General features: G+C 48.2%; 1 protein-coding gene across 10 annotated transcripts in view; it reads right to left on the minus strand.

Moving 5' to 3' along the window:
* Positions 1 to 13,399, minus strand: part of REV3L (REV3 like, DNA directed polymerase zeta catalytic subunit) — a 164,873-nt gene that overhangs the window by 123,028 nt on the left and 28,446 nt on the right. For 8 of the 10 annotated variants that reach the window (XR_009755467.1, XR_009755468.1, XR_009755471.1 and 5 more), the window contains exons 3-6: positions 11,297 to 11,429; positions 9,957 to 10,054; positions 7,400 to 7,504; positions 5,537 to 5,612 (exon numbers count right to left, since the gene is read on the minus strand). Coding sequence is in view for 5 of the 10 variants with exons in the window: in XM_061556672.1 (XP_061412656.1) it covers positions 5,537 to 5,612; positions 7,400 to 7,504; positions 9,957 to 10,054; positions 11,297 to 11,429 (412 nt within the window). In the remaining 5 variants the exon portion in view is untranslated. Of the gene's footprint in view, positions 1 to 5,536; positions 5,613 to 7,399; positions 7,505 to 8,426; positions 8,594 to 9,956; positions 10,055 to 11,296; positions 11,430 to 13,399 lie in introns of all 10 variants that reach the window. The other 2 variants (XM_061556675.1, XM_061556674.1) reach the window with 2 other exon arrangements.

Below are 13,399 nucleotides of genomic sequence, written 5' to 3' on the forward strand. Positions count from 1 at the left end.
GTCGCTTATAGATTGGCCCCTCATGCGTCCACCGGCTACTCACCATTTTTTCTCATGTACGGGAGGGAACAAGATCTGCCTATTGATGTCCAGCTGAATCCGGGTCTGGCTCGTAAGAAAATGCCCGACCGTATACGCTAGCCTCCAGTGCTTGTCGGAGGCGAGGGAGGCCTGCCGAGGTAATTCGGCTTTAAAACAAGCTGCTAATGAGCGGCGGGTGGAGACCAGGGAATCTGGGACCAAATGAGCAGTAGGGGATAGGGCATGGCTTCACTGCCCCCAGGTCCCTGTGGGGACGTCCCCTAAGCTATAATAACCTTGGCGGGGCACCGTGGAAATCGTTCAGGTAAAGAGCCTGCAAAGTGTCCGCATCCAATTCGGTCGCAGGCGCTGGTTCGTGCATGCATGGCGTCTTAAACCTCTTTTGTCCGCCTGACGGCGCTCCTTCATTTCCAATCCATGGGGGCTGTGTCGGGTGCGCCCGACGAGCTAGGATGCGCATCCGCGGATACGATGCCTCAGGGGTGCTCTGCCTCTTTCCCCACAGGGCCCGAGCACCTGAGGTCTGCGGAGCAGCCTGCTACGCCCACGGTTTCGCCTCAAATTGGGGAAGGACATCCATCGTCCGGTCCTTCCTCTCCAGTCGAACAGCCTTCTCCTTCTCCACCTCAGGAGGGGCCGCGCCCCTCGGGCCAGCTTTGTCCCACTCCAGGACCCCCCGCGGAGGCCGCCCCCACCCCGTCTGGGAGCCCGGTGACGAGGACGTGCTCAAAAACTGGCCGGTTCTGATGATTCTCCCCTGCACGTCAAGATTTCCGCACACGATCGGGTTGCGGTCTCACTCGCGAGTCGGAGGGGCCATTGGTTGAACCGGGCTCATCCTGTGCTCGTGGGGGGAGAGGCACGCATGCGGCTGTGGAATTGTGCTGGCTGCCGGGAGGGCGGATTGACCCTTGTGAATACCCGTCCACCCTTCTCTTTCCCTCGTGGATTTTGTCTTATGATGTTGGGGTGTTTCCCCCGCTCGCGTTGTTCATTGTTTTTATTAACAGTTTTACATTGGGGGCCACGCCTTGCAATTAGTGATTTAACGGTGGGAATAATTGAGTTTTTTTGGAAAATGTTCTCCTCTCCCCTTCAGAATTTCGGGCGATTCCCAGCTGGGGTAGCTATATTTTTATAAAGGGGGGGGGGGGGTAGTGTAGAGACACAAATAGAGGTCACTGCGTGTTGCACCAGCCATGGTTTCTGGAGTGCCGCTGTGCGTCGGGAGCCTCCATTGGTGGTTTGAGGGACACGTGTCCGGGAGCGGGGAGCTCAGGTGTTGATACAGCAGGGGGCGTGGCCAAGGGGGAAGCGAGGCCGCGGTCAGGGAAATAAAGGGGGAGCGCCAAGGGGATTCGGGGTTCCTTGTGTGGGAATCAACTGGAAGCTCTTCTTTCTTCACTCCTCGTTCGTCATACAGTCTTGACTGGGATTCGTGGGTCAGGCGGAATGTGTGCTGCTGACCCGTTCATTTAGTTTAAATCGCACGCACATAGCGACAGATAGCCACACCTAGCTAGTGGACTCAGAGTATTCATAGTTTGTTTATTACACGTGTTGCCTCCAACTTATAGTGTGTGCGCCTCCATGTACAGTACACACGACATGCATTAATTTAGCAGTTATTTAAGATCATAGGTGTGTAATTCATTCAGGGTTCTTGGTCGAGTTTTGTAACGTACAAATTTGACGTGACCCCACAGGAAGAAGAAAAGATATTAATAACAATAATAGATCAAATATTAACTTAAAGAACAAACAACAACAAAAATTCATACCCGTGTTAAAATTAATGAAATAACCATATGCATCATAATTTTTGGGCCACCTTTTATATATTATTACAATGTAACAAAAATACTAATTTACAAATAAGTGATTTATCATGCTTGTGACAGTCTCCTTCAGCCTGGAACGTATATGCCTGTGTATGTTCCTTCCATGATGCACAAGTGATGTCCATGAAGCACAGGTGATATGTGTATGTGTAGTGACTAAATCGGAGACAGTAAGACTTGGAGGCACTTCTTTATTTAGCAAGCACCATCGGGATAACACTATTTATTAAGACCGTCTATTGTCAACATCACTACTTAGTTAGAACAGTTGGTAGGCTGTCTGACGAGCGGCGCTCCGGGATGGTGAAGACGGAGACAAGAAGAGAAGAATGGTAACGAGGACGAGAAGAATGGTGACGATGGACTTGAGCAGCACGACGGGGATCCCACTTCCAGCAACAGCCACGAGGTCCCCCACAGGGGCCCCTCTTATGCTCTCAGCGTGACCTCGCTCCGCACCGGCCACGCCCACTTTCTGGAACCTACTCGGGGGTTCCCGAGGGTGTCCGATGGGCCCCTTCTGTGACCTTTCCCCTAGATCCCCCTCTCGTGTATATCATGGCCTGCTGACTTCAGTACAGCCGTACACCGCAGATCCCCTTTTTCGCCAGCAGCCAGTGCTATGCCACTACTTCACCCCCCCCCCCCCCCAAAAGAAAATAGCCGTCTCGGCTGACAACGCAATTTACCTAACAGGGAGGGTTAACGAACGTGAGAAAAAAACCCTGTAACTATTAACCACGAAACCGCGAAGGAAGCGAACAATCTCCAATGCCCGCAGGCGTGCCGCAGCCCACAAGCATCGGGAAGGACCCCAGGTCAACCAGAAGCCACAGCCCGGCTCGCAGCTGCGGCCACCCACCAGACGACGTCGGAACACAATTGAACAATGGGAAGAGAGCGGTTCAGCAGAACAAAGCCCTCTTTGAGCGAGTCCTTGACGCCGGTCCCCCATCTTGAGCAGGAACTTGCATGCTGGGAACCACCGGGACATCACATAAATAGCCTAAAGTGCGCGGCCCCTCCATGAGAGGAGAAGATGGCGCCCGGGCCTCCACACATGGTCCATTAAAAATAGGCACTGTCGGGGGATCTCTGGACTTCAGGTGCTGGGGTTCCGTGAGGCCGAGGAAGTGGATGTCGGCGGGGCGGAGGACGTTGTAGGCAAGGGGGGCGATCCGGTTCTGTTACGGCATTCCTTGGCGATGTGGCCCAGCTGGCCGCACTTAAAGCAGACGGTTGTGGACCTCCACGCTGAAAGGGGTCCCCCCCTCTCCTGCCGCTCCCACTCCGGTCGTCGACCTTCAACTCCCCTCCCACGTGGGCCCCAGGCGAATGACGCGCAGGTCTGCTCCAGTTCCCGTGGTGCAGGCTCCTCCGGCACCCGCGGGGTGGCAAGCAACCACCCCGCAGGTTGACATGCGCTTGGACGCAGCGGGCCACCTTTAGGGGCGACAGGCCATCCTCTTCCGTGATGGGGAGAGCAACGCCCAACTCCGGGGCCAGCGACAGCAACCTTTCCAGCGCCAGGCAATCCAGGAAGATCTGTTCCATGTGTAATGTGTTCTTTTTATGGAGACGGAGACGTGGAAGTAGAGGCAACAAGGTGTGTTTATTTTTAGCTTATAATAACTTTCTTACGCCCCCTATCTAGGGAGGTACGGCCTCCGGGCTATTGTGACCTAAACACTGCCCCCTGCTGGCTTCCAGCCCTCTGGCTATCCATGTCCTAGGGGAGGCTATCCTGACCCGACCCAGCCAAGGTACGGGTCCGACCACTGGTCCAAGCTCGACCCGACCCTTACAAGGGCAGCGGGCTCGAGGTTCCAGGGTCCTAGCCTAGCTGGCCTTCAGCCTTCAGTCTTCAGCTGCAACTGCTCTTCAGCTCTCCAGAGGGTCCGCCTTATATACAGTTTCTATGCTGAGGGGCGGAGCTCTGTGGGATCGTAGAACACCCCACAGCCCCCACCCATTGGGAGGGGCTGCGGGGGATCCGAGGACACCCCGCAGCCCCCTCCCCCCGGGCTGGGAATCGTAACGATTTTTCCTGCCGGCTCGCGGTACCGCCCATGATGGGCACTGTCCGCCATTGCGGATAATTGCAGCCCATCTACGGCTCTCCACACTTATTTATACGCGATCCGACGCTACACATGCGGGAATACGCTGCGTGGTCCAAGGCCAGCAGCGCGCTGTGGAAGGCAAGAGGCGTCTCTCGACCTCGCCCCGCCTCCGCAGCACATCTCCGGCACACCTTGGACAGCGGGTCGAAAATGGCGGCCATCTGAGCGCACGCCCGAGGCAGAGTCCCTCAATCCGCCACCGGGATGGCCTCAAACACCGCCAAAGAGTCATCGTCCAGAGCCGTCGGCAGAGCCCGCAGACACTCCTCGTCGGACAACCCGACCAAGGTGCAGGCAGCTTTGAAACGCTGTCCAGTCGCCTCCCGCCGCCACGAACTTGCAGGCGGGAGGCAGGCACCTTCATTGAAATGGCACCCCCGCGGAAGCCGCCGATGGCGACTTGAATTTGGCGGGAATCAGCTCCCGCTCCACCGAGCCTGTGGTGGGCGAAATGGCGGCCGCCAGCTCGGGCGAGAAACCTGCCGGTTCCCGTGCTGGCGCGGTGGTGGAAGGTGAGCCGTCTGTCTGCAACTCCTGTGCCGCTGCTCCTCCGGTGGGCGCAGCAGACTCAAGCTGAATGACCAGCTGTGCAGCAGAGGACAGCAGGTGTGCAAGGCGCCCGGTGAGGTCGCGCCATCTCCTCTACGGCCGGCGGCTGCGAGGGGCCGACGTCCTGCTCTCGCTGCTCCGCAGGTGCCGCCACCTTGGGACACATGACCGGGGTCCCAGATTCCCGGGCTGTTGAGGGGATAATGTCCCCGTCGTCCTCCTCTCCCGAGGACACTACACGTAGGTTCTTCACCTGAAGACGGCTGCTTGCGTTGTAGCCGAAACGTCGTGAGAATTATTTTATTTTATTATGTTTTATTTTTATTATTTTATTACTTCCCTTCTACGTGACTTTACCGAAAGAACCAAGAAGAAGAGGTAGGTTCTTCCTCTTTGCTGCTTTTGACATTAATTTTCTTAACACTTCTGACGCCAAATGTTGTGACTAACTCGGAGACAGTAAGACTTGGAGGCACTTCTTTATTTAGCAAGCACCATCGGGATAACACACTATTTATTACCGTCTTATTACCGTCTATTATCGGCGGCACTACTTAGTTACTATAGTTGGTAGGCTGTCTGACTAGCGGTACCCAGGGATGGTGAAGACGGAGGCGAGACGAGAAGAATGGTGACGACGTCGACAAGAGGAATGGTGACGATGGACTTGAGCAGCACTTTCAGCAACAGCCACGAGGTCCCCTACAGGGGCCCCTCATACTCTCAGCGTGGCCTCGCTCCGCCCTGGCCACGCCCCCTTTCTGGAACCTACTAGCGGGTTCCCGAGGCTTCCCGATGGGCCCCTTCTGTGACCTTTCCCCTAAATCCCCCTCTCGTGTATATCATGGCTTGCTGACGTCAGCACAGCGTACACCGCAGATCCCTTTTTTGCCAGCAGCCAGCGCTATGCCACTACATATGTATGCTGAACTTCTTTCTCACCATATGTAACCAACCGTGCTCGTCAGTTGATTTACTCACCGAGACGAATAGCGCTGCAACATTTCCTGAATTTGTTTAACGATATCTCTTTGACCATCGTCTCCAATTAAACGAGCTGAAAAAACAAATTCCACGAATCAAAGACTTGACTATACAATACACTAAGATATATACTTTACTAATTATTATTGTTACAAATGATTACGCTTGTTGACCCAGGAAAGCCTCAGAGTCTCAAGATTCGCTTGTGTGTGCATGTATGTTAATACGTGTGTGTATGTGGGGAGTGGTAGTGCAGCGGTTAGCGTGTTGTTCTATGAACCCAGCAAACCTGAGTTCCATTCCCGTTAATGGCCAACACCAGTGACAATTATCTGAACCAGACTCAGACTAAAATGAGTACCTGGTGCGGTGTATAAAAATGTCATCATTGGGGAGCAAAATGTGGTTGGGCGTGGTGCTGGCCACCCACCGTCTTGCGTGCCATGCCGGCCTTCATAAGTAATCACTAACAGCTACCAATATTTTTCTCTCATGTGTTTGTTTATGATGCTCAAACACCTTGTTTGTTAGTTGTGCAATATTCCTTAAGGATCCTGAACTCATTCTCTCTAATTTCGATGTTTTTGCTGCTGCTGTGCTCATGCACTACAGATCTCCCTTGTAAAATAGCCAACTGGCTAAATGGGAGTAATAAAATCAAAATAAACACAAATAAATAAGTTATATGAAGTGCATCACCCATTTGTTAGTAAATACTGTTTTTAAATGACAAGTCTATCCATTATTTATTATATATTTTGGGTAAAATAATCTAAACAAATTTGTGTCATCAAGACCCTCCACCACCCGATACAGCCAAAGTAATTAAATTGCCGCTGCACAAGCGTTTCACCACGCGCCAAATATTATTGATTCAGCTCAAGCATGGTCACATCAGTACATAACGGCCTCAACTAAAAATATATTCTGAATCTAAACTAAAACTAACTTTACTTTGTATTTTAGCAATGATAGTTCAATGAAGTAGCTTATCATGTGGAAATATATAGCATCCAAATACTCTAAACACACATTTCTAAATGTGAAGGTAGAAACTGGAGGACCTGGAGAAAAATCCAAGTGACCTGGAAAGAACATGCAAACTCCAAATATAGAGGCATCAGGGTTGGGATCAAACCCACGACCTCCTGCATACCAGGGGAGGTGATTAACCTCTCGCCAACGCGGCGCCCCAATATAATATCGGCCGTGAAAAATTACGTGTTAAAAGTCGATGCATGTTGTAAAATTCTTTGGCAATTCAAATCTAGATTGAATTAAGATGTAATCATGAAGTTTAAGAAAAGATAACAATGGTGAAATTACAAAATGCGGTTGTCAGAGTTAGCGTGGTTGGCTATGTATGGTGCGAAAGAAGTTAAACATACAAAACGTAATAAGTAGGCTCGACCTAAATGCTTGTAAAGAGTTGGGTTGACTGCTTGCCTTAAAGTTTCCTGGCTGCCTGAGTCACTTTGTTTGGACTTTACCTCTACTTGCCTAATCTGGTCACTTTCCTTTCCTGCAGTTATATTCGATTTTTTTAAGGAGTATAATGTTTTGTGCAATTTACCTTTTTATCTAGCCTAATTCACATCGTACTGTATTAATATATTGTTAGAATCAGTCAAAAAAACCTATCTATGTGACTTTACCGAAAGAACCAAGAATATCTTTGGGTCAAATGAAGGATTTCAACAGCAGCAACCACAAGGAAGCCGCCGCAACAGATTACAATGTTCCCAACGATTCTCTGGACGTGGTGGGTGGGGTGAGAGCGGGGTGAGAGTGGAGTAAGAGCAGCGTGAGAGCGGCGTGAGAGCGGGCGGGAGCAGGGTGAGAGTGGCCAGCTCACTGTACCCTGCGAGGCTGGGACGCCAATCTGTGAGGAGTCTCCGGCGTCGCGCCGCCGCTGCTTCTCGTCCTCCCAGATGGCCCACAGCCCTGGGTTCTGTCCGATCTGGCCTGCATCGCCGATGGAATGCAGCGTGCGCGAACACGCCTCAGAATCCATAGCCATGCGTGTAAAGCCAGCATCGGTGTCTCCATGTTTGGCGATATGGTGGCCCCGAAGCTTATGGTGGAAATGTCACTACGATGCCAAGAACCAGTCACTTCACATGAAAACCACTATCAACTTTCTAAAAAGCAGTACTCGATTTATTGACCTTGGATCAAAAATAGACCGAGTAGAACATCAACCTCCTGACTGAGTTGCGCACTATGCCACATGCCCATCTGGTCAGGTGTGGACAAGTCAGTATTAGTATTATTATACAAACAGTAGTTATATTAGTAACAAAATAAACCATGGTGTATTCACATACAGTAAGGGAAAAAGTATTTGATCCCCTGCTGATTTTGTACGTTTGCCCACTGACAAAGAAATGGCCAGTCAATAATTTTAATGGTAGGTTTATTTGAACAATGAGAGACAGAATAACAACAACAAAATCCAGAAAACGCATGTCAAAAATGTTATAAATTTATTTGCATTTTAATGAGGGAAATAAGTATTTGACCCCCTCTGAATCAGAAAGATTTCTGGCTCCCAGGTGTCTTTTATACAGGTAACGAGCTAAGATTAGGAAAACACTCTTAAAGGAAGTGCTCCTAATCTCAGCTTGTTACCTGTATAAAAGACACCTGTTCACAGAAGAAATCAATCAATCAGATTCCAAACTCTCCACCATGGCCAAGACCAAAGAGCTCTCCAAGGATGTCAGGGACAAGTTTGTAGACCTACACAAGGCTGGAATGGGCTACAAGACCATCGCCAAGCAGCTTGGTGAGAAGGTGACAACAGTTGGTGCGATTATTCGCAAATGGAAGAAACACAAAAGAACTGTCAATCTCCCTCGACTTGGGGCTCTATGCAAGATCTCACCTCGTGGAGTTGCAATGATCATGAGAACGGTGAGGAATCAGCCCAGAACTACACGGCAGGATCTTGTCAATGATCTCAAGGCAGCTGGGACCATAGTCACCAAGAAAACAGTTGGTAACACACTACGCCGTGAAGAACTGAAATCCTGCAGCGCCCGCAAGGTCCCCCTGCTCAAGAAAGCACATATACATGCCCGTCTGAAGTTTGCCAATGAACATCTGAATGATTCACAGGACAACTGGGTGAAAGTGTTGTGGTCAAATGAGACCAAAATGGAGCTCTTTGGCATCAACTCAACTCGCCGTGTTTGGAGGAGGAGGAATGCTGCCTATGACCCCAAGAACACCATCCCCACCGTCAAACATGGAGGTGGAAACATTATACTTTGGGGGTGTTTTTCTGCTAAGGGGACAGGACAACTTCACCGCATCAAAGGGACGATGGACGGGACCATGTACCGTCAAATCTTGGGTGAGAACCTCCTTCCCTCAACCAGGGCATTGAAAATGGGTCGTGGATGGGTAATCCAGCATGACAATGACCCAAAACACACGGCCAAGGCAACAAAGGAGTGGCTCAAGAAGAAGCACATTAAGGTCCTGGAGTGGCCTAGCCAGTCTCCAGACCTTAATCCCATAGAAAATCTGTGGAGGGAGCTGAAGGTTCGAGTTGCCAAACGTCAGCCTCGAAACCTTAATTACTTGGAGAAGATCTGCAAAGAGGAGTGGGACAAAATCCCTCCTGAGATGTGTGCAAACCTGGTGGCCAACTACAAGAAACGTCTGACCTCTGTGATTGCCAACAAGGGTTTTGCCACCAAGTACTAAGTCATGTTTTGCAGAGGGGTCAAATACTTATTTCCCTCATTAAAATGCAAATCAATTTATAACATATTTGACATGCATTTTCTGGATTTTTTTGTTGTTATTCTGTCTCCCACTGTTCAAATAAACCTACCATTAAAATTATAGACTGATCATTTCTTTGTCAGTGGGCAAACGTACAAAATCAACAGGGGATCAAATACTTTTTCCCTCACTGTATGTATATTACTTTACAGGTACACATCTTGACCAAAGACCGTCATGTGAATGCTTTGCTCAATCTGAGCCTTGAGTGTAATTGCCTTTGATTTAAAAATTACCAGATGCATAGCCAATGCACAATGCATGCACTTGCATTGTGCGTTGTGTGAACGAGGATGTGAGGATGAGAATTCAAAAGACCACTCGTCCTAACTTTGTAAAATAAAGAGCAGGGCTGCTCTCCCAACATTACTCTTCTCTTTTGAGCAGAAAAAATACACACGCGACCTCGGGGCGGATGGGACCAACAGGTGAGCGAGCGACCGGACTGAACCTCTCTCCCGCCCCTCCTACATGACCAACACAGACCCTCATAGGCCCTGAACACCACTCCCGAATGCCATAGAGGGGTGACCACTAGACACACAGCCATGAGATCAGCTCACGTACAAGAGAAGTGTATTGATCATGGATATGGATGATGATGATGTGTTGGCACAGTTACCTTCGATGTCCAGTCTGTTGAGAATGTCTGCTGCTACAGCATCCAGCTCCAGCTCACAGCGGCTCTGCCGCATCACCTCCTCACCCAGCCAAAGCGAACTGCAAATGGAGAGTCGGGAGGGCACAGCCACCTTTATGTTGAGTCTCGTGGTGTCTCAGTTCGGAGTCTGCAAAGCTCTCCTGACGTCACCTCTCGAAATCCTCGGGTCAAGTCCACCTGGCAAATGGCTTGCCGACACACAGCCTGTAGTAATGAGCCTGAACATTTTTGTATATCAGAGATTGTGTACGACCACATCACCACCGTTCACAAAGTCAAGGTGAGTTCCTGCTCAAATGATAATTGAAGTGGTGATGATATAATGTTTATCGCCCTGAGCCATTGTGAAATATTTCAGTCCTACAGGGAGGAGAGGCTATCCGTAGGACAAGCGCTCTCAATGTTCCCAGAAAATATAACACATTGTATCAACCAGGATGTAAACTCGCGGCCTTCCGATTGTGAGTGGCTCGGTCTAACGCCGAGTCACCGGGTCAGATAATACACACGCTCTAAAATCATCCACGACATCAGATTAACTCGTGCGTAAATGTCCAACTACAGAAAATGCAAATAATGAAAACACAGGCACACATCTTATAGCACTACCTCGTATAATGCCGTTTCGTTATAATGCTCTTTGTCCTAGAGAAAATGTATGTGCGGAACAGCCCATGTATGGAATAAAGTGGGCATGGCGTTGCCCACAGGGGCGTCTTTGCCCATATATGGTCTTGCGGAACCTGAATTGAGGTTTCTATTGTATCGATTCTGCTCATAGTCGCTCAGACAGCCACGTTAGAATATCGATTCATCGAGAGTTAATCACTGTGTAATGAGTGACTTCCGCGATACGTCATGTAGAGGGTACTTCTTTATTACTCACACTGAGCACAACACAGGCCAACGCTTATCATTTCCCACACTGAGTACCAAACTAGGTATTAACGTCTCTACTGGCTACACACAGCCGATCACTCGGCGTGGTTCCATCGCCCTCACTCGGCTACGCCGCTAGCTGGCGGCGTAGCCGGTCAAGCCACTTTACGTCACAAAGTGGCTTGACCGGTTCAATGCATATTCTAATAAGGTAGGCAGGGCAGCCAACATAGGATGTTTCTCCAACAGGATATCTTCACATGGTCTAATCCATACTCTGAAAATAAGACTGTCTATGAAAGCCTATAAGAGCTGCAATAGCATAATGAGCTAATTTCTATTATGCGTATGTCACAGATAAGAGTTTTTAGTCAATAATTGAGTCACCTTACAAAGATATGGTAACGAATGCACATGCACACCTTGGTATGCTGCCAGCATGCCACCGTCTCATTAAGCTTGTTTGCGTTTCCTCCATCGGCTCTGAATTGAAAACCCCATGTGCGTCTGTGGGCTTTGGTTCAGGAATGCTGTCTTGAACTTCACCTCGTTTGTCTGAAGGAAGAAACATCTGAAAATTTAGCGAAGCGCACGTCAGGATTCATCATACCTCACGTGGACGTCTAGAATAAACACCTAATTTGAGGCCCAAACATTACACCTCCTGTCTTTGACATTCCTCCTCGAAAACACCGGTGGAACCATCAACTCACTCACTCACCTACCAACCTTCCTGCTCACCACTGGTGGAACCATAAACCGCATATTCTTCATGAATGGAAAGTTAAGACAAGCCACAGTGCGACTGTGGCCAAGCAACCCAAACTCTGAGCTGTACAGTAAACCCACTGTAGTCTGCGCTCCTTCAATCCAGGACTAGAAAAACTACCCAAACTCTCTCCTGAAGCCCTCTTGCCATGGTTAGCAAACCTCTACATTGGCATTTAATTTATGTACATACAGTTTAACATGTAGGCTTTCACTACCAATATTATTCATAATAAAGATTTTGGGTTAGATCGCTTAAGTATAAATGTGTCGAAACCCTCCATCACCCGACACGGCCAATCAGTACAAGATTTGTCACGTAAACAAAATTACAAATAGTTACTACTTCAGCCCACCGGTGTGTTGAAGAGTAAATCCACAACATTTACAATACTCTTTGGGTCTTTCGGTAAAGTCACATAGATAGGTTCTTAGAATCAAAGATTATGAATTCTTTGGTTCAAAGTCACGAAAGCTTTCAGTCAAGATTTACAATACTATCAATGCATATATTATACTGGTCAACAATTTTTTAGACGGCGTCTGCTTCAGAGATGAAATGTGTCGTTTATTATGGATTTTGATGTGCTGAATTCAAATATGACAATTAAAACAACGGATTGGCTACTGTTCCCAAGATATTTAAGTTTTTACATTTTACATCTATGTGTAGATAGTAGAGTTTTACTCATAAATTGTAAAACGAGGTCTTTTCATGTGCTTATGGTTGCTTTACATGACAACACGTCACCTGTCCTGTTCATGTAACACTTAATAACAAGTATAATCCGTAAAAACAAAGTTTTTCACTATAAATCCTTTATATGCGTGGCGGCTAGAGTCCTCTCGTCCTCTGGCTTGAGATGGCTGCCACCTATGGGTCAGATGATTGCATGGCAGCATTAAGCAATTGGTAATTAAATATAATATTTTTGTCCTAAAAAGTGTAAAATTTAGGAAAAAAATTTTCACGAACATTAATTGTCACGCACAACGAGTCTGTGTGGAAAATGTCAGCTCGATTGGATCACGGGAAGTGGGTTAAAAAACGACCGAAAGATTTGCACGGTCCTAAGCAAGCAAGCGAACTTAATATAAAGGATTAAAAAAATCAGCAAAATGGTTAAATAAATAAAATGTATTATGAAACAAAAGGCAAAAAACTATTATGTGTATATAAGCACATAGTTTAGTCCTTATTCAGAGTTTACTCGGCGCTTTTTGGCTTGTCTCTTGAATTCATTAAATGGAGCATCTCTTGTCACTGTCCAGCAATAGCCTGCAAATATTGATGGGCTCCATTTGCCCTGATAGAGTTTCTCCATTGTTGCAATGTCCTGATGAAATCGCTTGCTATGCTTGTCGCTCACTGATCCACAGTTCGGTGGGAAAAAATCTAGATGAGAGTGCAAAAATTGTATCTTTAGTGACATGTTGCAACCAAGGCTTTTGTATGACTTGAGGATGTTTTCCACCAACTCCCTGTAGTTGTCTGCCTTGTTGTTTCTGAGAAAATTTGTTGCCACTAACTGGAAGGCATTCCATGCCGTCTTTTCCTGGCCAGTGAATTGGAACATGTACATCTGGCCCTCAAGATGAACGGATACTCGGACCATGCTATCCGCCAAGCTGTTTCTCCCACCATGGAGAAACAACCCCTTGAGACTCCGATCAAAATCATTACGTTGCCATACATAGCAGGTGTTACCAAAAATATTTCCAAAATCCTAAACAAACACAAGATCCAGGTCTGATTC

The sequence above is a fragment of the Lethenteron reissneri genome, chromosome 22 (genome assembly GCF_015708825.2).
Source record: "Lethenteron reissneri isolate LAM-NWPU_2019-01 chromosome 22, ASM1570882v1, whole genome shotgun sequence".
Lineage (NCBI taxonomy): Eukaryota > Metazoa > Chordata > Hyperoartia > Petromyzontiformes > Petromyzontidae > Lethenteron > Lethenteron reissneri.